At 43.4% G+C, this 26,408-nt stretch overlaps 1 protein-coding gene across 6 annotated transcripts in view; it reads right to left on the reverse strand.

The window, feature by feature from the left end:
* The window catches only part of Dock4 (dedicator of cytokinesis 4), a 381,158-nt gene that overhangs the window by 120,491 nt on the left and 234,259 nt on the right, over positions 1 to 26,408 (reverse strand). For all 6 annotated transcript variants that reach the window (XM_055624110.1, XM_055624087.1, XM_055624080.1 and 3 more), the window contains 4 exons: positions 26,039 to 26,164; positions 16,707 to 16,831; positions 15,574 to 15,736; positions 8,967 to 9,073 (listed from right to left, as the gene is read on the reverse strand). In XM_055624110.1, coding sequence (XP_055480085.1) covers positions 8,967 to 9,073; positions 15,574 to 15,736; positions 16,707 to 16,831; positions 26,039 to 26,164 — 521 coding nt within the window. The remainder of the gene's footprint in view (positions 1 to 8,966; positions 9,074 to 15,573; positions 15,737 to 16,706; positions 16,832 to 26,038; positions 26,165 to 26,408) is intronic.

Consider the following 26,408-nt stretch of genomic DNA (forward strand, 5'->3'; position numbering starts at 1 on the left):
CTAACACAAGGGTCACTCTTGCCAGAGTTAGGGTGACTGTGGACCCTGCACGTCTGCTCCATGAGATCTCATGCAGTCCCCCAGTCTCACTGACAGCTCTGTAGCAGAAAACCTGCTGCAGTCCTCCTTTTATTTTTGACCCCATCCCCAATAGAGGAAAGACCTTCTCCCCAAACCTTCCTTTCCCCAACTCATCCCATAATCCTAGTCTCCACCATCTGTAGCCATACCCTGAAAACACACCAGCTGACTGCTCCAGGGAAACAGGTCCTCAGAAAGTTTCCTACCAGGCAGCACACAGCCACCACACTCTCCTGCAACCCATGGAGGAAGCAGAAGCCAAGGAACAGAGCACTCACCCAGCAGAGACAAAACCAGATCCCATCACAGACCTATAACCACCCAATCCCAAATACCTGGATGTCAGAGTCAAAACACAACCAATAACAGCCAGGACAGTCTATCTCCGCTGAAGCCCTAGCACAGCAGGCACTGAATATTACAAGGTAGTTGAAGTCCAAGAAAAGACCTAAAAACAGCCTGTATGAAGATGATAGAGTTACTTAAAGAATAAATTAGTAAACCCCTTAAAGAAATCCAGGAAGACACATGCAAATAGTGTAAGGAAATGAATAAAACTATTCAAGATTTAGAGATGGAAGTAGAATCTATGAAGAAAAACCCAAACAGAGGGAATGGTGGAAATAAAAATTTTGGAAATTGGAACAGGAATCACAGAGGCAAATGTCACCAACAGTATAGACACAAAAGAATCTCAGGTATTGATGATATGATAGAAGAAATAAATCCATCACTAAAGGAAGAAGTTAAATCTAAAAATTTCCTCACACAAAACACAGAAGCAATCTGGGACACTATGAACAGAGTAAATCTAAGAATAATAAGAATAAAGGAGCTCAAAAGCCAAAAAATTATTGTCAGCAAAATCACAGAATATTTTCCTAACCTAAAGAAGGAGATGCCTATAAAAGTACTAGAAGCATTCAGAATACCAAATAGATTGAACAAGAAAATAAAGTCCCTTTGGCATATAAGAATTAAAACACTAAATGTACAGAACAAAGAAAAACTATTTAAATCTGCAAGGGGAAAAGATGAAGTAACATAAAAAGAAGAACTGTTAGAATTACATCTGACTTCTCAGTGGAGACTCTAAAATCTAGAAGGTCCTGAACGCTGCAGACTCTGAGGGAACACAGATTCCAGCCCACACTAGTATACCCAGCAAAATTCCTTATTATATAGATAGAGACAATAAGATACCCCATGATAAAACCAAAATTAAGAAATATTTATCCCATCATTTACCTGCAAATTTCATGATTTCCTTGTTTTTTATTGTTGAGTAATATTCCATTGTGTAGATATACCACAATTTGTGCATCCATTCCTCCACTGAGGGGCATCTGGGCTGTTTCCAGCTTCTGGCTATTACAAATAAGGCTGCTACAAACATGGTTGATCAAATGTCCTTATTGTGTACTTGAGAATCTTTTGGATATATGCCTAGGTGTGGTATAGCTGGATCTTGAGGAAGCGCTATTCCTAGTTGCCTGAGAAAGCTCCAGATTGCTTTCCAGAGTGGTTGTACAAGTTTACATTCCCACCAGCAGTGCAGGAGGGTTCCCCTTTCTCCACAACCTCTCCAGCATGTGTTGTCTCTTGAGTTTTTGATCTTAGCCATTCTGATGGGTGTAAGGTGAAATCTTAGGGTCATCCTGAGTGAGCTATCCCAGAAGCAAAAAGATGCACACGGTATATACTCACTCATATAGACATATAATATAGGATAAACCTACTAAAATCTGTACACCTAAAAAAACTAATCAAGAGAGAGGACTCTTGCTAAAATGCTCAATTCCTATCCAGAAAGGCAAAGAGGCTGGACATCAGAAGAAGGAGAAAAGAGGGAACAAGTCAGGAGCCTGACACAGAGGACCTCTGAAAAGCTCTGCCCTGCAGACTATCAATGTAGATGCTGAGACTTATGGGCAAACTTTGGGCAGAGTGCAGGAAATTTTAGGAAAGAAGTGGGAAACAGTAAGATCTAGAGAGGACAGGAACTCCACAAGGAGAGCAACAGAACCAAAAAATCTGAGCACAGGGGTCTTTCCTGAGACTGATATTCCAGTCAAGGACTATGCATGGAGATAACCTAAGACCCCTGCACAAATGTAGCCCATGGCAGTTCAGTATCCAAGTGGGTTCCATTGTGATAGGAACAGGGACTGTCTCTGACATGAACTGATTGGCCTGCTCTTTAACTACCTCCCCCTGAGGGGGAAGCAGCATTACCAGGCCACAGAAGAAGACAACACAGCCACTCCTGATGAGACCTAATTGACTAGGATCAGAAGGAAGGAAAAGAAGTCCTCCCCTATCAGTGGACTTGGGGAGGGACATGCATGCAGAGGGTAAAGGAAGGGAGGGATTGGGACATGAGGAGGGAGAGAACTACAGGGGGATACAAAGTGAATAAAGTGTAATCAATAAAGAAAAAAATAAAATTAATCATAAAAAAAGAAAAATGCAAAAAAAAAAAGAAATATTTATCTACAAATCCAGCCATACAGAGATGATGCTTGAAGAAAAACTCCAATCTAGGAAGGTTAACTACAACCATGAAAACATAGGAAATAAGTAATCCAAAACCAGTAAAATCAAAAGAAGAAAAACTCATGCGCATATACACATACCCATCCATCCACACCCCATCACCACCACCACCATTACCACCAACAACAAAATAATAAGAATCAAATAATCACTGGTCATTGATATCTTTCAGTATCAATGGTCTCAATTCCCCAATAATGGATGCAAAAACAAAAGCCATCCTTTTGCTGCATCCAAGAAGCACACTTCAATATCATAGATAGACATTTCTCAGTGTTTTAAAAAGATATTCCAAGAAAATGGACCTAAGAAACAAGCTGGTGTAACTATTTTAATATCTAACAAAGTAGACTTCAAAACAAACCTTATCAACAGAGATGGGCAAGGACAGTACATAATCATCAAGGAAAAAAAATCCACCAAGATGGCATTTTAGTTCTTAACATCTAGGCCCCAAACACAAGGGCACCCAGGATGTAAAAGAAACACTACTACAGCTTAAATCACATCCTGACTCTCACACACCGACAGTGGGAGACTTCAGTATTCCACTATCAGCAAGAGAAAGGTCATCTAGACAAAACCAGAGAAATGACAGAGCTAACAGACCTCATAAACCAATGGGCCTGAAAGATACTTACAGAACATTTCACCTAAACATAAAAGAACATACCTTCCCCTCTGCACCTGATGGAACTTTCTCCAAAACTGACCACATACTTAAGAGAGAAAGCAAGTCTTAGCAGATACAAAAAAACTTGAACTAACTCAGTGGGTACTACTGACCAGTGCAGATCAATGCTGGACTTCACAACAACAGAGACAACAGAAAGCTTGCAAAGTCACAGAAACTGAGCAACTCTCTACGCTGGTAAGCATTTGGAGCAAGGAGAACACTCTGCCATTGCCGATGTGAGTGAAACTAGTACAGCCCCTATGCAAATCAGTGTGGTGGTTCCTCAGAAAGATGGGAATCTATCTACCTCAAGATCCACCTACACCACTCTTGGGCATATATCCAAAGGATGCTTCATCCTACCAGAGGGACACTTGCTCAACCATTTTCATTGCTCCTCTGCTCATAATAGTCAGAAACTGGAAACAAGCTAGATGTCCCTCAACAGAAAATTGGATAATGAAAATGTACACAGTGGAGTATTATTCAGCTGTTAGAAAGTAACATCATGAAATTTGCAGGAAAATAGATGGAACTAGAAAAAAAAAATCAATGTGCATTTCTCAAAATGAAAATAATAAAAAATAATTTGTGATTGAAAAAAATCTTTAACCACAAAAGCAGACTTAAAATAAATATCACCTATTACTATTACAGCAAAACATCTAAACAGATACATGCTAAGAGGCTGCCAGACAGTGACAGAACATTATGATGGTTTTTTTTTGTCTTATCTGATTTGCATATTACTTTTGTAGTGACAATGGTGATTTTAAATATTGTGGAACTATTGTAAAACATATAGAACTGGCACAACTTAGCTTATTTGGGGTATAAAATTCAAACTCTCCTTGGAAGACAGCTCAGCATGTAAAAGCACTTGCTCCACAAGCCTGAAGATGTGAAATTGGATCCCCCACAGCCCATGTCAAAGCTGAAAATATGGTGTGTGTTTATAATCGCAGCACTCCTATAGTGAGACGGCAAAAGAAACAGAAGAATTCTCTAGAAGCTCACAGCCCTGCTGGCCTGGAGTATGCAGTGCAATGACAATAACAGGAGAGAACCAGCCTCCAACAAGGTACAGGGCAAGGATGTCTTCTTGTGTGTATCCCCCAATGAGTGTACCATGGCTGATGTGTGTCTCCACATCACACACACATAAATAAATCTAAAACACTGGGGGCCGGAAAGATGCTCAGTACTTATGAGCACTTTCCACTCTTTGAGAGAAGCCAAGCTGTGTTCCCAGCACTGTATCAGGTGTTTCACAACCACTCCACCTCCAGCTCCAGGGGATCAGACGTGCTCTTCTTGCTTCCGCAGGTACCAGTATGCGTAAATACTTAAAATGTGTTTAATTGATACCCATATGAAGTACACTCTATATCTGTTCAAATATGTCTAATTTTGTTAGTGTCTTGGTAACCACAGAATCCCTCTGGTACTTGACACCATTTTGTGTGATGCACAAACATTTTTTAAAAAATAAGTCCTTAAGAAAGACCTCTCCAGTGAGTTGAGAAACAGGGAGATGTTACAGGATGTTCTTGCCAGCAACGCTGTTCTGAAACACAAGCACTGGTGTCAATAAACAGTTCACCATTCTCTTCTGCCCGTGCAATTCCAAATGGATTCTTTTGTTTCCTCAAGATACTTTACAGAGAATAAAGACTCGAGAAAATATGCAGAGTTTAAAGGAAACATTATAAACTACTTCAAATATTTTCTTTAGAAAACTGTTTAGGTAAGAGAATGTTCTGGGCTCTTGCATATCTGCCTCCCCACTCATCCCACTCTTCAAGCACACCTGGGCTCCGGAGTTAGGCACATGATCTGGCCTCCCAGCTCCAGCCTGCTGTGTCCTTTGTGCAGATATATAATCTTCTACGTGACAAACACCAAACCCAGCGCTGACGTTCACTCCAGCTGTTCCCAGGCCTCTTCCCAGGAAATATAGAACCCCTCTTAACACAGCCCCCTTCCCTAGTTAGCGCTCAGGTTATTCTGTCAGCACCTGGGGACTGCTGCTTAGCTCCCCTATTCTTATGGCACTGGCCACTCTTGAGGACAGATGGCTGTGCCCTGGCTCTGCAGGGTGCCAAGGAGACTCTACTTGTGGGCCAGCCATAACAGCCAGCTTACTTCCACCAATCCTGCTTGGCTTTATCTGCCTACCATCCCAGGGCACTAAAACCTTAGCATTCAAAGTATGAGACATGATGCCTCAATCGCTCCCTGTAGCTAAATTGTCTAACTGTACCATGCTCAAGTATAAAACATAACCATCAGTAGGAACAACACAGTGAGCACAAGAGATATTTTAAAATATTCTTTCAAGAATAGAGAGAGAGAGACAGACAGACAGAGACAGCAGATTTTGCCTATCAAACAATAAAAGCATTCAACTCTTGGTAGAAATTTAATGAAATACAAAGAAATTCTTATCACATATCTTTTACTGATTTTTAGCCCTATACACTCTGCTACTAGGAGATAGAGTCCAGAGCTCACTGTTTAGAGAGCAGGAGCAACAGCTCCCTTCTGGAATGCACGCAATGCTCAGAAGTTGCTCCACCAGGTAGCAGAAGAGCCGCTACTGCGAGAGAGCTGTCTAACCAGAGCAGGTGAGACTGTAACGTGGGCTCAGCACTGCTGACTTCTGAACTAAATACACCAGGGTCAGAGCTGGGTGTTCCTGTGGCTGCAAATATGAGTAGCACAGAGGAGTCAGGAGGTTAGCTTGTAATTACGGTAAAGTAGCTGTTCCCTCAACTATACAACGTAGAACTGTGTGGATGTTTGCATTCTGGGAAATACCCAGACATCACCTACTCTGGGCTCTGGCTGAAGTAATGTCTTCATCATGTAACCCCAGGTAGGAATGGAAGAAGACAGCATGGATGCAAGAATAAGAAACGCTATCCTCATTAGAGAACATGTGTGCTGCTGTAGGACACACAGACAGAGCTGATCTGTTACCATGTTCTGACGGACAGCTGAGGGTATATCTGTTAGCGGAGAATTCACTCAGCTGCTCTTCCAGAGAAGCAAAGCTTCCTGATTTGGGACTGGGGGAATAAGAGCATGTTGCTGGCAAAGTAAAGGACAGTTTGCTTTAACAGCCTGGAATCCACACAAGTCATCTTAACACATGTTAGTTTAGTATAAGTTAGAGAAAAGAATTAGTTTTTGACCACATTTGAGTCTGAAGTCAGGACGTGAGAGGGATGCGTTCCTTGGCACTCTCACAGAAGTATCTGAAAAAGCACAGGTGGCCTCTATTCTTGAGGCTGTATTTCTTGTTTACAGTCGTTGAAAATCAGTTGCTGTTGTAAACAGGGCACTATGTGCTGGGCTTTCTGCTGACCACAGCCTAAGATATGTGACTGAGAACCACAGTAGTCTGTCCTGATAGTCTTCCCATATGGCAGTATCTGTACATATTCAAAATTTGTGGTATAATTACTCAGAGAAAATTATGCCAATGAATTCCCAGTTTATTAATCAGATTAAGGGTTTACATTTTAGGAATGTAGAAAATTGAATTGAAACTATGGAACGTGAGAGAGTCAACTTGAAATTCTATAAATTCTTCAGATTGTAAATTCTATAAATAAAAGCTAATGAAAAAACATACCTAAATAAGTTTAGTGACAAAATATGTACTTGTGGGGACTTTTTCAACAGGAACAGTCCCTGCTAATACCACTAACATACACCTATTTAATTTTCCCATACTTCAATTCAGCATTAAAAACACAACCAGGCTCCATGTTGAAGGCCTCACACACCAGACCCTGTGCCCATGTCAAGACTGCTGTCAAAGCTGTGATGAAGACCACTGGATACTAGCTCTGCAGGGACAGGGAAGGTAGTTATTGGGAAGGGATATGTAAGCTCAGTCATAAGAGGGTTACCAAGCAGGCAAGGGAGGGAAGATACAAATTCAGAGCAGAGCAAGAGGCGGGCAACTCAATGCCACGTGGGGTCTGGAGCAGAGCAAGGAACAGCCAAATGACATTAGTGGCAAGTTTCCTGTGAAGCTCAAACAAGACAAAACCTCTCTGTTAACAGTATTTTATTGCTAGATGGACTTCCTGTTAATATGAGAAGCCTCGGTGGACAGTGTATGTGTGTATTACAGCTCTCTGTGATGCTAAAACAACTACTCAAAGAGACAAGTACATGCACCGTAGTATTCCTGGACCGTGGGATCTTTCAACACGAAAACGCCCAGGTATCTTACGTCAGAAGCCCTCAGTTGCTGGGCAGAGCTGAACATGACTGTGCTATCTGCAACTGGAGAGGCACTGGCAAGAAGACTACTTTTTGAGGCCAACCTAAGGTAACTCAGAAAGACCCTTTCCAAATGTGCAGCTCACCGGTACAGTGAAAAGAGAATTCTTTGCCCGAGGGTCTGTAGCCCCTGGGAGTTCGTGTGAATGGTGATATCTTGAGCCACTGATGAGACTGGGGAGGCAGTGAGTGAAGACCATTTTTAGGTGAAATGGAAGGGAAGAGGAAAATTGTGCCTTTTAAAGAAAGGAGAAAAATGCTGTGGTGTGTTTACATCCTAGGTGAATGTACTAGAACAGGAAACAGTCTCAGATGCAGGAGGGAGAGAGGACACAGGTCCTGGGTGCTGAGGGCAGAACTGGCTTTGCAGAGAAGGCATCTCCCTGTATGCTGAGACAGGAGGCAGAAGGGAAGGGAGGAATGCAGACCACGGTTCAGGTGGTGGGGAGAGGGCACAGGAAGCTAGCGAAGCTCCTGTCAGATGGCTTCTGTATTCTCTAGCAAGCAGAAAGAAGTCTGGGGCCGGGGGATGGTGGGCCTTCACCACAGGAGTATTTTTAAGAAAACTGCACACATATTTAAACAGTACATTTTATTCTGTGTTTCATTTTGAGAGTATTCTCAGATAAGTTCTGTGAAGTTCCTACTTTCTGAATTTTCATGTTAATGCCTATACAGCATACTTCATTCCAATGATTTTTTTGAGAATCGCAACTTAAAATAAAAGCAAAAGTTGTAATAACAGAGCATAGCTCAAAATGTAAAAACTAATGTAAACTTTCCTCTGAGGATGAAATAAACCTTCAAAATAGTTTTGTAAGTACTACTGATATGTAAATTTTATAAAACTTTATATATCCTCAATTCATGCAAATAATTTTATTCTTAAATTAAGATGAATAGTAAGTCATTTAAAAATATGTTTCAAGGTTGGGGAGCTCAGCGGTTCAGCACTGGCTTTACATGTGCCTAACATGTAAGGAATAGATTTGACACACAACACATACACACATACATATGTATGTATAGATATGTGTGTGTGTCTATTTAATGTGACATGGAAGACAGAGAACATAGAAGTAATAAAGAAAGACAGTGTCCTTGTTTACAACATATATATATAAATACACACATATATGTATATACAGGTTTTCACTACGTAGACCAGGCTGACCTTGAACTCAGAAACCTGCCTACCACTATCTTCTGCGTGCTGGAACACAGCACCAAGCCTGGTCTACAGCCATGGTTGAGGGAGCTCTTTTTCAGTCTCTGTCTTCACTCTCCTAAAGCTGGAAGGTGTGCAGTAAGTACGTGCCCTGCCCCCGCCTGTTGTCACCAGGGTCGCTGGTACCTTATGCACAATGAGCTCGTGTGTGCCGTCCGGAAGGGTCCTCCCGTCTTCTTGCATCAGGGGTACAAAAGAGAACCCGAACAGCTTCTTCTCTCCTTTCTCCTTTGCTGTAAAGGAGAGTAACAGACTGCTTACTGCAGAATATGTTTATCCAACTGACATCTCACACAGGAAGCGTGAACAGCGACCACTGCTGTCCGTGCCTGCGCGTGCCAGGCCCTCACACACTGGAGAGCACTTTTGCGGTGGATACCTACCTGTACCCTACACTCATGTCACCCTCCCTGCCCAGCCGTTTTCACAGGACTCAGTACCTGACATGACATTCTAAAAGTTGTCTTGACTGTCATTCTCTCCCCACATCTTCCCCAGCACCTCAGCACTAAGCTCCACCAGGGGCAGAATTCTCACCTGTTTATTTTTCTCAGACAGAATCTGGGACATAGTAGGATCTCAACAAATACTGTTTAACGAAGGAAAGAAAGGATGTGAGGAGCAACGCTTTGTCAGTGGGCCTCTAAAGAACTTTCAAGCTCTGCCCTCGTCCATGTGTGAGGACAGTGACCTCATAAAGCTGTTTTCTTAGCTTCTGTCAAGGTTCCTGGGAAGAAACTACAAATTGTAAGCTGCCTTCTCCCATGTGAGCTGACTGTATTGCTCTGCAAGCCGGAGATGAGGTGAGGACTTTTCAGATACAAGACACCTAATTCAGTACAGCCTTGATGCCGAGGATTCTAGCCGCTATTTATAGGAGAGCAAACAGAGATCAAGGATGCTAAGCAGCTTGCTATAGATTGCTATAGCTTGTTATAGCTCTCTCAAGCCTCCCCAGTCCCTTCTGGAAGGCTGCTTTTCTCCCCAAACAGGGCAGGTGTTGAAAAGCTTTTAGTTCAGCTGTATTCTCCCCTGATGTGTGGCTAGGTGAAAGTAAGCAGGGGCCTATGATAACTTCAGGGTGCTCTCCCAGTATAAGCATAGCAGTGAATCATCCCAAGCTCAGCTCAGCTCAGCTCAGCTCAGCTCAGCTCCGTGGCAGAGTGAGACCCAAGCTGAGAAGCAAGAGGTCCAGGGAATCTCAAAAGTCATTCAAGGGCCTGAGCTGAGTACTCTTCCCTAACAACTGTTCCCAGCACTTGACAGAGGGGGTGTGGGCCCCTAACAGGCCCTGGATGTGTGAACTCACTGGATGTGTGCTTCAGAAGACTTCCTCTCTAGTTGATTAACTTCAAGTCCAGAGAGAAGGTAGAAATACACCGAACACCTCAGCTTAGGTCTCACTGTGTCTCTGTATATTTTGGATCACAGTCCTTAATCATGTACGTCTTTATCAAAGAGTTTCTCCTCATCTGTGACTTATCTTTTTACTATTCTGATCATGTCTTTTGCAGCAAGAAAACTATACTTAAATTTTTCTAAACATATATTTTGATCATATTCTCCCAACTCATCTCTGATGCTCGCTGCCTCCCCACCCATCCAGTTTTATGTTCTTTCTTTTTCTCAAACCCCCCACAAAACAGGAGGAAAAATCCTAAAATTAAAAATCAAAACATTCAAACAGAAATAGAGACTATCATACACATACATATATACACACAGAGAGATACACACACCCCAAAACAGAAAAAGGAAGAGGAGGAGAAGAAAGGAATGGAAGTCCAATGACTCCCAGGCATGAGGCCTGACTTAGAGTGTGGTCCATATACCCAGTGATCCTCCACTGGAGAAAACCGATTTTCTCCTTTCCCAGAAGGCATCCATTGCAAATGGTTTCTAGACTAGGGGTGGGACTTTGCATACACTTGCTTTCCTCCAACCTGGGATTGTGCTTGATTTGAACTTGTGTACTTCTTCTTCACACTGTCACAGACCCTGTGTGCTCACAGGAAGACGCTGTCACCCAGCACCTCCAGCTCTTACAATCTTTCTTCCTCCTCTTTCCAACAGATCTCTGAGCTGGAAATGGGAAGGACTGCGATAAAGGCATCCCATTCAGGGCTCTAACGTCTCTCGTTCTCTGCGCACTGTCCAGTGGGGATTTCTTTGTACACCACCAGCAACTGAAGAAACAAGCTTTGGAAAAGGCTGAAACAATGCTCGACTGTGTCCCAGCCTAGCGTGCCTGCTTTGAATTCTGGTAGAGAGGTTTTGCGGGTGGGTGGATCCACAAAGCCCTGGAGATGGGCTAGAAGTGATGGGTGAAAGGGGCCACCAGGAAGAGCTAGGAGATCCTGTTTCTGTACCTGCAGGCCCAGTTCCTAAGGCGTTCAGAAAAATATTTTAATTTGATGACCTCCAGCTTATCAGTTTTTCCTTTCACAGATCTGTTTCTGTCTATAAAAAGTCACTGCTAAACCCACGATCATCTAAATTTTCTTCTTTGCTATCTTTCTAGGAGTTTTGAAGTTTCATGTTTTCCGGTTATACCATAATTCAATTTGAGCTGACTTTTTGTTTTTTAATATTAGGTCTGTAGCTAGATTTGTATTTTACCTGAGGATGACCAGATGGGCCAGTACCGTTTGTTGAAAAGCCTCTATACCTCCATGGACTTGACTTTGCTTCTTTGTCAAAGATCTTTCGGCTTTCTTGAATCCATCTATATCTGGGCTCTCCAGTCTGTCCCACTGATATTTTGTCTAGTCCTTCATTACAGCATATTGTGTTGATTATTGCAACGTATCTGGAACTCACTGTGTAGTCCAGTATTACCTTGAACTTCTTATCCTAGCATCTCTACTTTCCGAGTGCTGGAATTAGGGGCTTTGGCCACCTCTATACAGCACCAGGTACTGAACTTGGGGCTTTGTGCATGCCAGGCAAGCGCTCTACCAACTGAGCTATACTCCAACCCCAACGCATTTCATGCTAAGCCTTAAAGTCATGCAATGTGGCCCCTCCAACTTTGTCTACCTTCCATTTTATACGGGCTATGCTGGATCTTTTGCTTTCTCATATCAACTTTAGAATCTGGTTCATTTTGTTTTATTCATTAAAAAAAAATGCTGAAATGCTGAGGCTTTTTTTCACCAGGACCACACTAGACCTAGATTCAGTTAGGAAGACCTGCCATCTTGACAATACTGACTTGTTCCACCCACAGACATGGCTCTATTGCGGAAGTTCTCAAAGGATTTGTCTGTACTCATTGCTTTCCTTTCATTTCCTCCTTCTCAGTCTTAAACTCACATTCGTTACCACAAAGGTGCCCATGCTGCTAGCCAGGGCCAGTGATTTCTAGGATGTTAAATTAAAAGAGTAAGTTCTCCGTCTTCATCTTCTGTGTCACTAGCAGCTAACATGTCATCTGACCACTTGTCTCCGAGAAGAACGCTTTCCTTTAGCCCCGTGGCCTCCTTGACTGTCCTTCAACCTTCTGACTGGACAGCTCTTCATTTTCCCAGCTGTAAATGTGCCCTAGAGATCCAATCTTGGACTTCCGTCTGCTATCAAACTACTCAGGGATCTCACTCAGTGTCTCAGCTTTAAAAATATCAAAAGAGACGTTGCGCTGCAGCTGCACTGCGCTGGGTCACAGCAGCTGGAAACAGTTATCTTCGCCTAATTCAGCATTCCATAATGTCATGTCAGTGCTCAAAAGCTGGGATGATAATGCCAAAGAAATCATCAAATGTTACAGGCCACAGCTCGCCCTGCCCCAAGTACTGCTTATTGACTATTCATAGCAGAGCACTAATCTACATGTAACTTTTCAACCCAGACCTCACTTGCTTCCTGTCAATACCTTGGATGTGTAATGGATGCCAAATTTCTAAGACAGAAAGTTTCATTTCTGCCACCTATCCACAAACAGATGGTCCCTGTGGTCTTCCCACTTGATTAAACAAATTTTTCAATCTCAGGACCAAATACTGGGGTCATTTTTGACTTTTCTCCTTCTTCCACACCTAATCCATGAATGATGTATAGAAAAAAAAAATCAAATTGCCATCACCTTGCTGCAGAGTACCTTAATCTCTTATTTATTTCAAGAACGGCAAAGACACCCCCGGCCCCCAAGCACTATTCCTATTCCCAAACAGTCCATCTGTGGCCTATGGTCTACACAGCCGCCAGGCCATCCCTCTAAACCGGCTCTTCTCACACAAAATCCACAGGCCTCACCACGACACAAAAGCCGATGTAAGGCCTGGTTTCCTTGTTACCTCTCTACTCTCCTAGTATTCTTTGAAAATGCCAAGCACGTTTCAACCTCATGCCTTCTGCATTTAATGTTCTCCTTGCCTGGAATATTCTGTCCGCAGACACACCATGGCTCAGCCCTTCAATTCTGTTTGTTTCTTCTTGCCGTCTCTCCTTATCAGGCTTACCCTGACTGTTCCACATAAACAGAAGCAAAGTGCCATCCCTTTCTAGGCCCCTCCATCTTCTTGGCTGCACTCGCCATTCACTTCTGGGCACACGGCAGTTCACCCCAGTGTGCAGGGAGCGTGTTTTAAGACTCCCATCGACAGTATGAAACCACATAAACCATCAGTTTTCCCTATGTGTATGGACTCACAGTAAGCTTTACAGTTCAGCACAGAGACATAGATGTTCAGCACTGCTAACGTCCTTTTTGTTTCTTTTTGACATATAGGAGACACCAGCATCGCTATTCTTGCATTTGGGGACCCGTCAGGAAGTAAAGTCAAGTCAACTGAACACAAGCACTGTGGCATCTAAGCAGCTGCTGGGATAACTGGGGCAGCTTAAGGACTAACAGGCAGCACAGAGACACAGGACAAAGACAGGACTTACAGCTCATGTTGGACAGAGTGTGGCTTCTTAAGAGTTCTCCAAGCTACTCAGAATGGTATGGACTTTAAAACTTTGGAGTGGTTTATTCTGGAATATTCTATTTAACATTTGATCAGAACTAACTGAAAGCACGGGTAGCAAGCCTGCAGATAAGGGGAGACTAAAGCCTTCTGCATTCATTGTTCAGCTGTCTGCCCTCCCTCCCCCAATGGGCGGAAAAACTTTGTTGTGTTCTGGAATGTGGATCTAGCACCAGGTGAAGTGGTTGGCACACAGTAGGCCTTCAATTTCATGGCTAAATAACTCATGTTTTATGAATAAATCATAGTATTTAGTGAATATATACACACACAGGAATATTTGGAAACTGTGTAATAAAATGACTCCAGCATTTGCATTCTGTGGGATTATGGGGATTACTTTGTTTTCTTTTTCCTGTGGCAAGTTCTTCTGAATGAAAACAACAGCAACACAAAACTGAACCATGATTTAAGTACAAGGCTGAAAGGGTGGAAACCCAACAGATTACATTTAAATACAGCCTTTGTCCTGCTTCCCAAGCTGTGAAATATAATGCTCTGTGAATGCTCCTTTTCACATTTTCCCTTGTTTCCCTCATCCTTTTTCTTATTTTGGAACTCAAAGCAAATGACAGGTCCAAGCAAGAAGTCTTAGAAAGTCTTGCAGGTAGAAATGCACAACAGCACCACCCCAAGTCCATACTCTCTCAAGTCCTTTACCTGGGACTCCACTGGGAATTTAGAGCAGTAAGAACTCAGCTCCTCAGCTCCCTCTATTGTTTTGTTTTTGTGGTTTTTCAAGACAGGGTACTTCTGTGTGGCCCCGGCTGTCCTGGAACTAGCTCTGTAGGCTGGCCTCAACCTCACAAAGATCCGCCTGCCTCTGCCTCTTGATTGCTGGGATCAAAGGTGTGTGCCACCACCACCCAGCTCTCCTACATTCTTAAACACCCTAACAGCCAGTTTATAAGGACTGCTTGGCCAATTCTGAAAAAAATGCCACAGCTCTGAGCACAGCATAGTCCCTCTGCCTGAAGCTCAGGTGACGTGTGTACTACAGCCCTAATGATGTCATTCTCTTGTGCCTCATGCCTGACACTCTGTTCCCAAAGTTCTCTAAAGCCTTAACTATTTCTCCTCTGGTAGTGCCTACATTTCGGAGGCATAGCAAGTGTCAGAAGACCCCTGGCCTCAAGCTGGAGGAGGCAGAAAACCAGCTTGAAAAGGTAGTGAAGAGAGCAAAAAGACTGAAATAAAACTGAAGATACGACCAATAATGCCCACAAAGACAAGCTTATTTGTGTCTTGAGCCATTTAAATCTGTAAAATGAGAGGATTATTTTGGCTCATTTCAGCACCATCCAGAACTGCTCGGTGACGCAGTCACACACAGATCAACACAAACTGAGCTTCACCAACACTTTCCTAGATGTTTCATATGCCCAGAAAACTCCAAGGGGACTTGTTGGAGCTGAGTCAGCTTCCTGCTAACACCAAAAGGTCAGGCTGGCCCAAGCCCACCAGACAAGTGTAGTTTTCCTAATGCTGTGTCTCCCCCTTCTGTTCAGATTTGCTAGGATGTAAGTGATGAGCTGGAGTTTTACTGAGAACAGTGAAAGAACAGAGAATCCCGGGCTTCCTGTGGTTTTTAATGTTCTTCTTTCCTTTCTATTCTTACGGCTTCTCCAGGAGTCAGCCCCCTCACTTCCAGGCCTCCCACTGCTTTCCTTCTTGCCTCCTTTGTCACCCATTCTGTAGATCTGCCCACAGAAAGCACAGGACCCACCCCAAGCCCACAAAGCTGCTGCGTGCACCCCCACACTTACTGGAACAATGCCGGAACTCAAAGCGGATGTGCGAGCCCCTGAATTTATCCACGGGAATGGGAAGTTTCAGCAGCTCCGACCACCTGGGACTGTTGTTGTGATAAAGCACAAAGGAGCGGTACTCACTAGCCAGTGGCTCCCCAGAGCCAAAGGAGATGAAATCCTGAAAAATGGACATGGGGAAAGTCAACCTCCTTTGGACACTTCTGCAGCAGGCCAAGCAGCTGCTCCTGACAGCATGCCAGCGGACATTGCCTGGCTTTGCTGTGTTGTCTCCGTATTTGCTCTGCCTAGTGAGGAGATGGGTTTGATTCTGAGGCTGCTCTCTAAGGCCTACTGTGCCTTAGGATGTGATGTGAGAATTCAACTCTGGGAAACCAAAACCCCAGGCCACTGAAGCTGGAGCCTCTTCCAAGATCCAGGACGTGATTGTGAAAGGCCCACTGTAACCTTTACAACAGTGGTTCTCAACCCGTGGGTCGCATGACCCTTTCACAGGGATGGCTTAAGACCATCAGAAAACACAGATATTCGCATTACAATTCCTAACAACAGCAAATTTACAGTGATGGGGCAGCAATGAAAATAATTTTATGGTTGAGGTTCACCACAACATGAGGAACTGTATTAAAGGGTCGCAGCAATAGGAAGGTTGAGAATCGCTGCTTTAGAAGAACAAGCATTCTTCTCCACCAAGCTGTGTTCACAGAAAACACTTCTTCCCAGAGAGGGTCTGCTAGTGCTTCCCCAAGCAACAAGTAGTACCAAACACTTTGGCTAAAAGAATTATGGAACTAAACATGGTAGTTTTTGTTTGGTATTATTTTTCCCCAATTTCCAGAGCAAAAAAGTAAGAAACAATTAAATGCTAGTAAAGGAATGTACTCAAAAATGACTGCTGTAATAAAATTACTGATATACAAAGTGAGCAAAATGTAAACACCTTTTGGTTTTCTAATTTTCTTTTCTGTGAAGGACATAATGAACTTTTAAGAAAGAAAAGAAAACTATACTACCTTAAGAAAAAAACAAAACAAAACACTGCACCTGTGAAATTAAAGCAATGACCACAGTTAGAGATGAAGTCACAGTAGGTGTTAACGATCGCTCCAGGGCCATCCGAGCTGACGTACCTTTAAGGGCTGCCCATTACTATCTATAACGAACATTGTAACTTCCACATTTCTGGCCACACTCTTCCCTCCTTTCTCAAATTCTCCCCTCTCTACGGTGACGTATAAGTCATTCCTCATTTCACCTATTGGAAAGGAAAAGGAAAACCATGTTACATGTGACAGAACACGGAATGCTCTACCAAGGGAAACTTGAGTTTATAAAAGTATGTGGTTATTGTTACATCACACACATAACGGACTCAAGGCAATCACACTCTTAAAAAATGGTCTCTACCCTCACTGCCAGTAAATGGCGGAGGAGGGCCCAGGCTGGCCTGTGTGAAGCTGACGCTGCAGCACAGCAAATGTTCACTTAGGAGACAAATGCGGCGGCTGGGTAGCAGGGAGCTGTCTCTCCAGCTCCCAATATTTCCTTTATTTCATTTATGAGGTGTGATACCAAACGACAGCCTAGCAGCCACAGCTCCAAAAGCCTGTATTACTGTTTTAGAGTCATGCAGCTCTTTAGAGAGAAGAATTACCGAAATGGAATGAAATGGCAGGACCTGAAAAGAGTACAATTACAACATAAATCTTTTCCAGAATTCATGGACAAAATGATCTCAGTGCTGGGAGAATCCAGATTATTGCTTTGTGAACAGATGTAGAATAACTCAGCCACACAAATAAACTTGACTTATTATTTCATACCATCAAACTGTAAAACAAAGGAAAAAGAGCCTAGATTCAAACTTTCTCAAGATACACAAAAATAATCTGTATTTTTACCTTAGTGATTTACACAACTTGGGTGTCTTTTAGTAGTATCCCTTTCTTATTGCTCCAGGAGACAAAAACTGAAGGCAATTAGCAAACTTAGAAGAAAAGGACAAGTCAGTAGCAAGTAGCCATGACTGGAGATGGTGGCGGGTAGTAAGGCTGGCATCTCAGCTTAGGTAACAGAACTTTCAAACATTTGAGGAATCAAAGTAATATTGTCCTTTTATAATTTATTTTTCCTGTATCTGGATTGGTGTTTTGCCTGAATGTACGTGTGTGTGAGGGTGTCAGATATTGGAGTCACAGACAGTTGTGAGCTGCCATGTGGTTGCTGGGAACTGAACCTCCAGAAGAGCATTCAGTGCTCTTAACTGCTGAGCCATCTCTCTAGTCCTTGTAGCATTGTCTTTTAATTAAACAAACAAACAAACTTCCCATAAAGAAACGAATCACCAGAAGGAAAAACAGCTGCACACACGTAGCTGGGAGTTTTGTACAACTTCCTGGTTAAAGCTGTTACCAAAAGCTGCCCTTGTTCTCCAATACCAGGGTTAGCCAACATGTCCAGTCACTTTCCCCACAAAGACAATTGCTTATGGTAACCCCTGGATGACTAGGACATAGACAGGTATAAAACTGATGAACTGTGTAAGGTCAAAGAAGCGTTAAACCTTAAATGCCCTTTAAAAAAGTACATAAAACATACATTAGTGGAACAGTTGACAGAGAGGTCTCATGAATTTTGGAATTCTCACACAGCTCATGAAATCCAATGTCAGAAAATAAGAAATTTACAAGTACTGGAGAAAAACAATGTATTTCAACACATTTAAGATTATATGTAGCCAGGTGTGGTGGCACACCTCTAATTCAAGCTTCTGGGATGCTGAAGCATGTGGATTTCTGTGAGTTCAAGACCAGCCTGGTCTACAAAGCCAGCTCTGGACCAGCCAAGGCGATATAGTGGGATTCTGTCATCCTCCCCCTGCCCCAAATCGGCTTCTTTAAAAGTGTTTTGTTTTAACTGCTCCCACACTTTTCAGTTTCTAGGCAGTGGCTCAAAAATTTCACCAGTTTGCTAGTTCTTTTATAACTGATCTCATCACATCAAAGATGTCCCTTAGTAAGCTCTAAGGTTGGTTCTAGGAACACTCAACAGGTACCAAAATCCCCAAATGTTCAAGTTTCTCATACAAACTAGTATAATGACTTTTGCAGAACTGACATACATCTCCTAACATATTTGAAACATGTCTTCATCCAATGCCACGGAAGTAGTTGCTATGCTGCATTGTTTAGAAAATATTAAGTAGCAAAGAAAAAGGTTGTCTACATTGAATGTTTTCAATGCTAAATTGACTGAATCTGAGGAACTATTTGCTGTGGACACAGAGGGCCAAATATGTAACTCTGCACACAAATACCCCTTTAATGATGTTCATTTTAGAAATTCCATCCCAGAGTCCACAACACACCAACCAACTTTTTGAGTTAATAAGGGACTTGGCGAGAGCTGGGCTGCCAGTGGGGATGGCACATGTTTGCTCAGTGAACTGCGTGGAAGGCCATTTCCTGACAACAATTTCCCCACTTAACAGACTACAGACTTGGCAAATAAGGTAACAGCATTCAAGCCAAGCCACTTTAAAGATGTTAGCTAGCCATTTTCTTGCGCCATGGAGTGGGTAACACACCTCAGCAACTACAATCCACACGCTGGTTGACAGGAAGTCTAGCCACAGGGGTTTTCTACCTTGAGAATTTCTCATAGTAGTGATCAGCCTTTCCGATCCACAAAGGGCTTTACTATCCTGAACAAAATGACTCTGTGCTTTTGCTGTCCTCTGCTGGAAGGCCACAGCCACTCCAACTTCAGCAAGGCAAGGGGGATGAGGGAGGTTTGAAAGGATTGTTGCGTGTCCATGATGGAGGCTCAAGGGATGAAAGGCCAATGCACCGCCACTGTCACACTCTTCTCTTTCTGCTGTTCACACGCTTCACAAGTAGTTCCTATGTACAGACACGATATTCTAGACCAAGTAAATGCCACCATGAATGGGGCAGAAGTTCCAGATGTAGGGAGCCAGGTCTTTGTGTGCCTGCTGTATGTGGTGAGTTCATGTGTGTTTCTGTGTGTGTGCATGGAAGGCAGACGGGTGTTGGGTGGCTCCCTCTATCACCCTCTGCCTTATTTTTTTGAGGATGTGTTTTAGTTACCGTGACTGCCCAGCGAGTCGTCCTGTCTCCACATCCCCATGCCAGGATCACAGAGATGTGTCAACAAGCCTGCCTCATATGCAGCACTGGGGAGCTGAACTCTGTTCCTTACGCTTCTGCAGCAAGCACCAACTCCCAGAGTCACCGTCCTAGTCCTCATGAGCCAGATAGCTCATGAGTGGTTAGCGTTGTGGATAAAAGATGAAAGAGGTAGATGGGAGTGACTGGGGCATGGGGAAGAGTGATAGCGGTTAATAGTAAGAGGGCCCTGGTAAGAACAGGCAGAGCGGCACACCTCAACAACACAGCATGGAATAAAGACGCTTGAGCCTCGCGTAAATTTTCAAAGCCAACTGAAGTCATGATACCTACATTCTTCCATCCTTTCCTACGAAAGAAATGCTTGAATTCAGATATGCCTAATGCCGATAGGGCCATAGGACAATCAGAATAAGGAAATGAAGGCTCTAGCTCTGCTTCTGCCCCTGCTTCTCTGGGAACTAAGTCCAGACAGTACAATATCAACCCCCGGGACTCCACTGCCTGTGTTATTAATACAGTAGAGAAGTAAAGGCAGAGGTGAAGAGAAGACAGATATTAGACAGGGTGCTTTGAAACTTCAATGTATTATTATTATTAATTATTATTATTATTTGGGAGGGTACAAACCATGCTTCATGTATGGAGTTCAGAGAACAATCTTTTGGATGAGTTCTGTCCTACCTTTATGTGGATTCTCAGGATGGAGTTTAGGCCATTAGCCTTTATTGTAAGCACTTTACTCCCTGAGCCATCTTGTTTAGTTGGTTGGTTGGTTGGTTGGTTGGTTGGTTGGTTGGTTGGTTGGTTGGTTGGTTGGTTTTGAGACGGGGTTTCTCTGTGCAGCCCTGGCTGTCCTGGCCTCACTTTGTAGACCAGGCTGGCCTCAAACTCACTGCCTCTGCTTCCTGAGTGCTGGGGTTAAAGGTGTGTGCCACCGCACTCAGCTCCCCTGAGCCATGTTATTGGTCCCTATGATGCCTTTGCTTTAATGCTGTTTCTATGACTATAAAAAAACGCCTGGACTAGAGTACACACATGCCCAGCAGACCACACTGGTCAACATTCTTCATAGACGGGACCCCCTCTTGTGCTGAAGGAGCTCGCAGCAGCAGCTGAGGGAGCTGAGAGAGGAAGGGTCACTTTCCTTTGGGGCTCCTGGCAGGATGGGTGATCCCACGTGCATCCGGGCAGCTTGGACTGGATTCCCGGGTTTCTTAATTAAAAAATAAAAGTAAAAACAGAGCATGAAGTTGGGAGGGAGTGGGATGGAGTCACTAGAGGGATAATGAGGAAAGCAGTCATGGGTGGATGTGATCAATATACACTATATGAATGTTTTACACTTTCAAAGAACAAAAGCCATTGTTTTAAAAAGAAAAGCCCTTAGACACACGCTTTAATATTCTGTTCCCATTCCTGTACTATCCTCCTCCCTTTTTTTTTTTTTTCAAATCCTCTAGATTAAGCAAGATTCCTTTGCAAAGAACACACGATGAGAAGAGCATTCTTTTCTGGTGGCATTCTACAACACGCCTCTCTCCAGGAATTTCACAGCTTGCTATGTTCCAGTACCACAAGGTGCCACATTTTGCCAAAATATGCAGAAGGAGAAAGTTGAAATGAGAGCTAATTAAAATCAATGTACTTGAAGATTCTGGAGAAGACTAGCAAGCCCAACCCGCGTTAGGAAAGCATCTTGGGTAATTAGAAGACAAACCGTACAGTACGAAATGGACTCCCTGTGCTAGTGAAAGGAGCTGGTTTTGTGACATTAAGTCCTCACATCTCAGACTCACTGCCCTGTAAATTTACTGTGCAGGACTCGCTTCTCTTTAGCAGGCCTACTGGCCAGGAAGCCTGCATACACCTAAGGGTTTCTTAAACTACTGTAGGCAAGATAGTCATATTAGTGGGAACAAAATGAAAACACACCATTCATGCAGTCACTAGGATAACTGATGACAGAAATGAGCAAGGTCTCTGTCACAGGGTATGCCCCTGGGTCCTTGTGTCTTGTACTGTTCTGGACTCTGACACAAAGTAGATGTGGGCTTCATCATAGAACCACTGTATGGGGTCACAGCAGGGCTGGCCCAGCTCTTTCTTTGAGCATTTGTAGTTTAGGGAATCAGAGAACAATACCCTCAGTTAAGAAAAGAAAATATACAAATGACTTAGGATTCCCCACACACTAAGATAACTGACGATGGTGAACATCCCTAATTAAAAAACCCAAAACCTTTTGAGTACCAACACAACACTCAGAGTCAAAGACACCAGAGTATTCCAGATTTTTATTGTAGGGATGTTCAACCAATAAATTTCATGGAAAATTTGTTTCTTCCTTTCTTCCTCTGTCTCCTCGGCCTTTCTTTATTTTAGACAGGGTCTCACTATGTAGCCTTGCCTGGCCTGTAACGTACTTTGTAGACCAGGCTGGCTGCAGGTGCAGAAACTGGCTTGCCTCTGCCTCATCCTAAGTGCTCCCAGCCCCATGGGAAAAATTTTCAATTCTCACACACCTCTGACATCTCAAACACTTCCGGCCTTCCCAGCTCTAGACAAGGGGTATTCCGCTGCAGCGGTCCCTGCAGTATGAGCAACAACAGGGCACTTTACTAAATGCGCCCACGAGTTTGGTTCTTCACAGAGCACTGGAGTGACTAGCTAGATCTTCTCTTGCATTTATAGGAAGGCACCAGCCATTGCACTTGGTAGATGAAACTAACGTGTTTAAATGTTTAACTGAAGTGATGAAAGTATGTGAATTTAGCTGTGGTCATCACAGGAGATTTCAAGGAAGATATTCACAATGCCACTGTGCATTGGTCAGGCTAGTCCTGGAACACGAACGCCTGTTCTGGGAACCACCGGTGGCTGGTCTGACCCTTGGCTGGAAGGAAACCCTTTGTCTCTCACCGACATCTTATGACTGAAAGTACAACACCTTTCCAAGTGACCAGGATTCACATCTGAGAGAAGTGATGACCCCTGTATGAGGCAGAATCTCAACAACTCCAGTCAAGGCTCAGTAAACTCTAGCTGAATTCAGAAAACACTTTTACAAACTCAGGCAGGCCCCGAATTGCCATCCTTCTTCCTCAGGCCTCAAGCAGCTAGGATTAGAGGCATGAGCGATCTTGACCGAGTAGGACATATTTTTAAGGAAGATTAAATCATATCACACCAGCTCTCATCTATTTTCTCCAAAATGAGGATCTCTGCAGGACCGATTCTATCCATTACATGTGCTTTCTTATAGTAAGCAGCAAAGCATAATACCTACATTTAAAAGAATGGAATTCCTTTTTAAAAAACAGCAGGGAAACATATCTATTATATTATTATGCCAGATCTATAAGTCGCCAAGTTATCTGCAAAATAAATTTAAACAAATCTTAAGTTTAGTATCAAAATTAGTCTCTGAACTCAGTCCTTACCTCTTCCTAGTAGTCTAGCAGTTACACTTAATTCTTATTGGGGCTAGAAGCCTGAAAGATTTGTAAAAAGATTTGTAAAATCTTTCAGTATTAACGATGGATTCTCTAACAAAAAGTGCCAGTTTAGCCAATCACTTTGTGACAGCACTTCTGCAGGGAACAGGGCATGAGCCAGGAAGACGAGGTAGCGGAACACGATAGGACAGTGATTTGCCTGGAATGTAAACCTAGAGTAGGAGTGAGTGCTTACGTGGTGTGCGGAGGGGACAGGCTGCCTCTTAGGACCTTTCAGACACACCAGTCAACTGTTCCAAGATGTCTGGTGGAACGCAGACCTCCTCGCAGTCGGAATGGCCTGGGCCTGGCTTCCATGGGGTCTGTTAAGACACTTAGGACCAGTCCATCCGACATAGTAACTGCTTCCATGTGTCAACTGAGCAGTTGAAATGTGGCTTGGCTATAGAGACATGTGCTGGGAATGTCCAACACTCAGCAGCTTTCAAAGACTGAGACTGGAAAACAGTGTGAATAACTGACCAGAACATTCCTCTGTAGATCACCTACTGAGGTATAATACTTGGGGATGCACTCAGTTTAACAACATGTGCTGCTGAAATCAAGTTTACCACTTCTTATTCTTTAAAATAAAGGCTCCTTATTATTTGAAATTACACTTGGGCTCACTCTACATTTCTGTGGGGAGCAGACATTTAAATATTTGCTGTTCCCCGTCACAGCCTGCAACATGAAATTTCCCTCAGAGATAGTTTCTGGTTTGTATATCACAGTGATAAGGTATCTTAGAAAATGGCTTCCTGCAGCTATATATCCATATACTAAAATAACAACAATTCATAATTAATTAATACTAAAACAATAAGCACTGAATGTCTGCCCCCTGGGCCTGAAAGCACAAAAGCACGCCCCTCTTCTCCCTTCATACAGGTGAAAGTGAGCCCCCTGTGCAACAGCAAGGCCAAGGGAAGGCTTCCTGATTCCAGCTTTCCCACTTTCAAAAGGAACACTGATTATGTGCTGTGGACCTGAAAAACAGTTCTGTCTGTGTCAAGGGCATAGGCCATCAGTTTGTGGAGAGGTTGACTGGGCTAAAGAAACTACTCCTCTTGGTGTGGGATGTGCACATTTCACCTGTCCTGACCCCATCAGAGAACTAGATGCAAATGAACTTTGAAGGGCAGTCTAGAAAACGAGGTGGGTGGGGCCATGCATGCATGCACTGCCCACAGGACAGTGCTGTTCATAAACATTTTCTCACTGGAGCATTCAACTCCAGTTTCCACTCAGCCACTGGCGAGAATGAACTAGGTAGTCTGGAAACAACAAAGGACCGTAGAGCAATGACTGTGTGTCTCACTGTAAAAATTCCTGTGAGTCTGGGAGCTAAAGCAACTACACACATCTCTCTTATCTCCATCTTGTATGGAACATTAGGAAGTCAAAGAAGACAAGAAAAAAAGAAAAGAAATAATGAAGTGCTTTCAGAAAACTTTTCTTGCAGTCTAAGGCATGCAGATCTGTTTGTGTCTGGAGAGACTGTTTCCTTGGACGGTATGAAGCATCTGTTACAGAGCCCTGCCAGAAAGAGACAGAAGCTAGCCCCACTCCCCATTCCCCCATTATTAACGCCATACAAGAGCAACAGGAGCGCAGAGCCACCCAGACGAGTGCTCAGCCGGAGAAGTGCCATCCTGCTTTATGTGTTTCCACTCCTTGATGACACAGCCCAGGGACTGAGATGAGGAATCCTCCAGGCGGCTGGCCGTGCTCTGCTCCACACATGGTTTTTTTATATTAGATTTGCCCATCAATTTGCTTCCCAGTGGGATGAATGTTTTTCTTTTTTGTTAAAGAGGAAATACCAGTTATTTATAGCAACTAGGGGAAATAATGATTGCTTGCGAGAGCCACTGGCTAGGATGTCACCAAGTAAACAGATTTATAAACAGTCGTTTTCCACAACAGTCCTGAAAGACGCTAAGGATGACGCGGCCAGTTCATTGCAGAAGGCCTTCCAAGCTGCTCTCCCAGCCTTTCCTGCACGAATAGATTTCAATCAAGCGATCAGTAGATGGTACTGTGGGAAGTACAGAGCATTTGGGGTCTTGTCTAAGCAATTCTACCACTAGGTCTCAGAGCTGGGCGGTGGAGTCACAGCCGGTGTTTACTCTCTGCACTGAGGAGAACAAGAACCCCAAGAAGGGCTGGGATCACTACCTCTGGAGATGCTGCTGTATGAATAATAAAAAATAAAAATAGATATAACGTGAAAAATTTACTCACTATATAATATAGTCTTAAACCATATTAAAGTAAAACGTTTTCTTTATAAAGAGGTACTGATATCAAACATTAAAGCTTCACCGTTACGTCCTCTGATCATCACCCCCTTTAGTTCCAGATGTTCATATCCCCTCCAACACCATCTAAAACGCAAGGAGGTACTCACAGAAATGAGTTGGCCTTCACTGAGCATGGTTTTTTAAACACAAGTTTATTATATTTTGATCAACTATCGTAACTCATCATGTTTTGTCCTTATCATATACTGTTCTCTACGTTCAAGAAGGAAAACAATAGCCCTGTGAAGATATCAGCTAGCGTGATGTAAACTTCTCCACAAAGAGATCAAGTATTTTGGATGGTAGCTCAGCTTTAGTTGCTGTTACAGGCGTAAGGGAAACGCAGCCACGACCACCAGGGGTACTTCATTTCAGATAACAGTTCTTAATTTGCTCGTGCTCCACGGGCCACCTGAACACTTCAAAGCTGACAACCTGACAATTTTCTCAAGTGTCAGAACCACAGACTAGGCGTGAACTTCGGCGTTTTGGTGCAGACGAAGTCACCTACCAGGCATGATGATGTTAGAAAAACCCAGCTTCCGCGTTATGGACACTCCGTGAGAAAACACCGAGGAGTACTCTCTCCTGATTTGTTCAATGTCACCATGGAACAGCTGGAGGGAAACTGCCAGTCCTAAGACAAAGGAGAGACATGCGAGTTACGGGAAGAAGGAAACAGACCATGTAGTCTAAGAAGAGAATGTGCTTCCACAAGCTCATAAGCTCAGGCTTATGGTTTCAGATTTTACCAGCACACAAAATTGATAGAAACTAGAAATGATCCTTGAGGAACAGTTTTACACATTAATACACGAGTTTCCCAATTTCTAGGAACTGGAGACTCACTGGCAGAGAGTTAGGAGCAGGCAGCAGGCTTG

The sequence above is a fragment of the Psammomys obesus genome, unplaced genomic scaffold, assembly GCF_907164565.1.
Source record: "Psammomys obesus unplaced genomic scaffold, mPsaObe1.curated_primary_1811, whole genome shotgun sequence".
Lineage (NCBI taxonomy): Eukaryota > Metazoa > Chordata > Mammalia > Rodentia > Muridae > Psammomys > Psammomys obesus.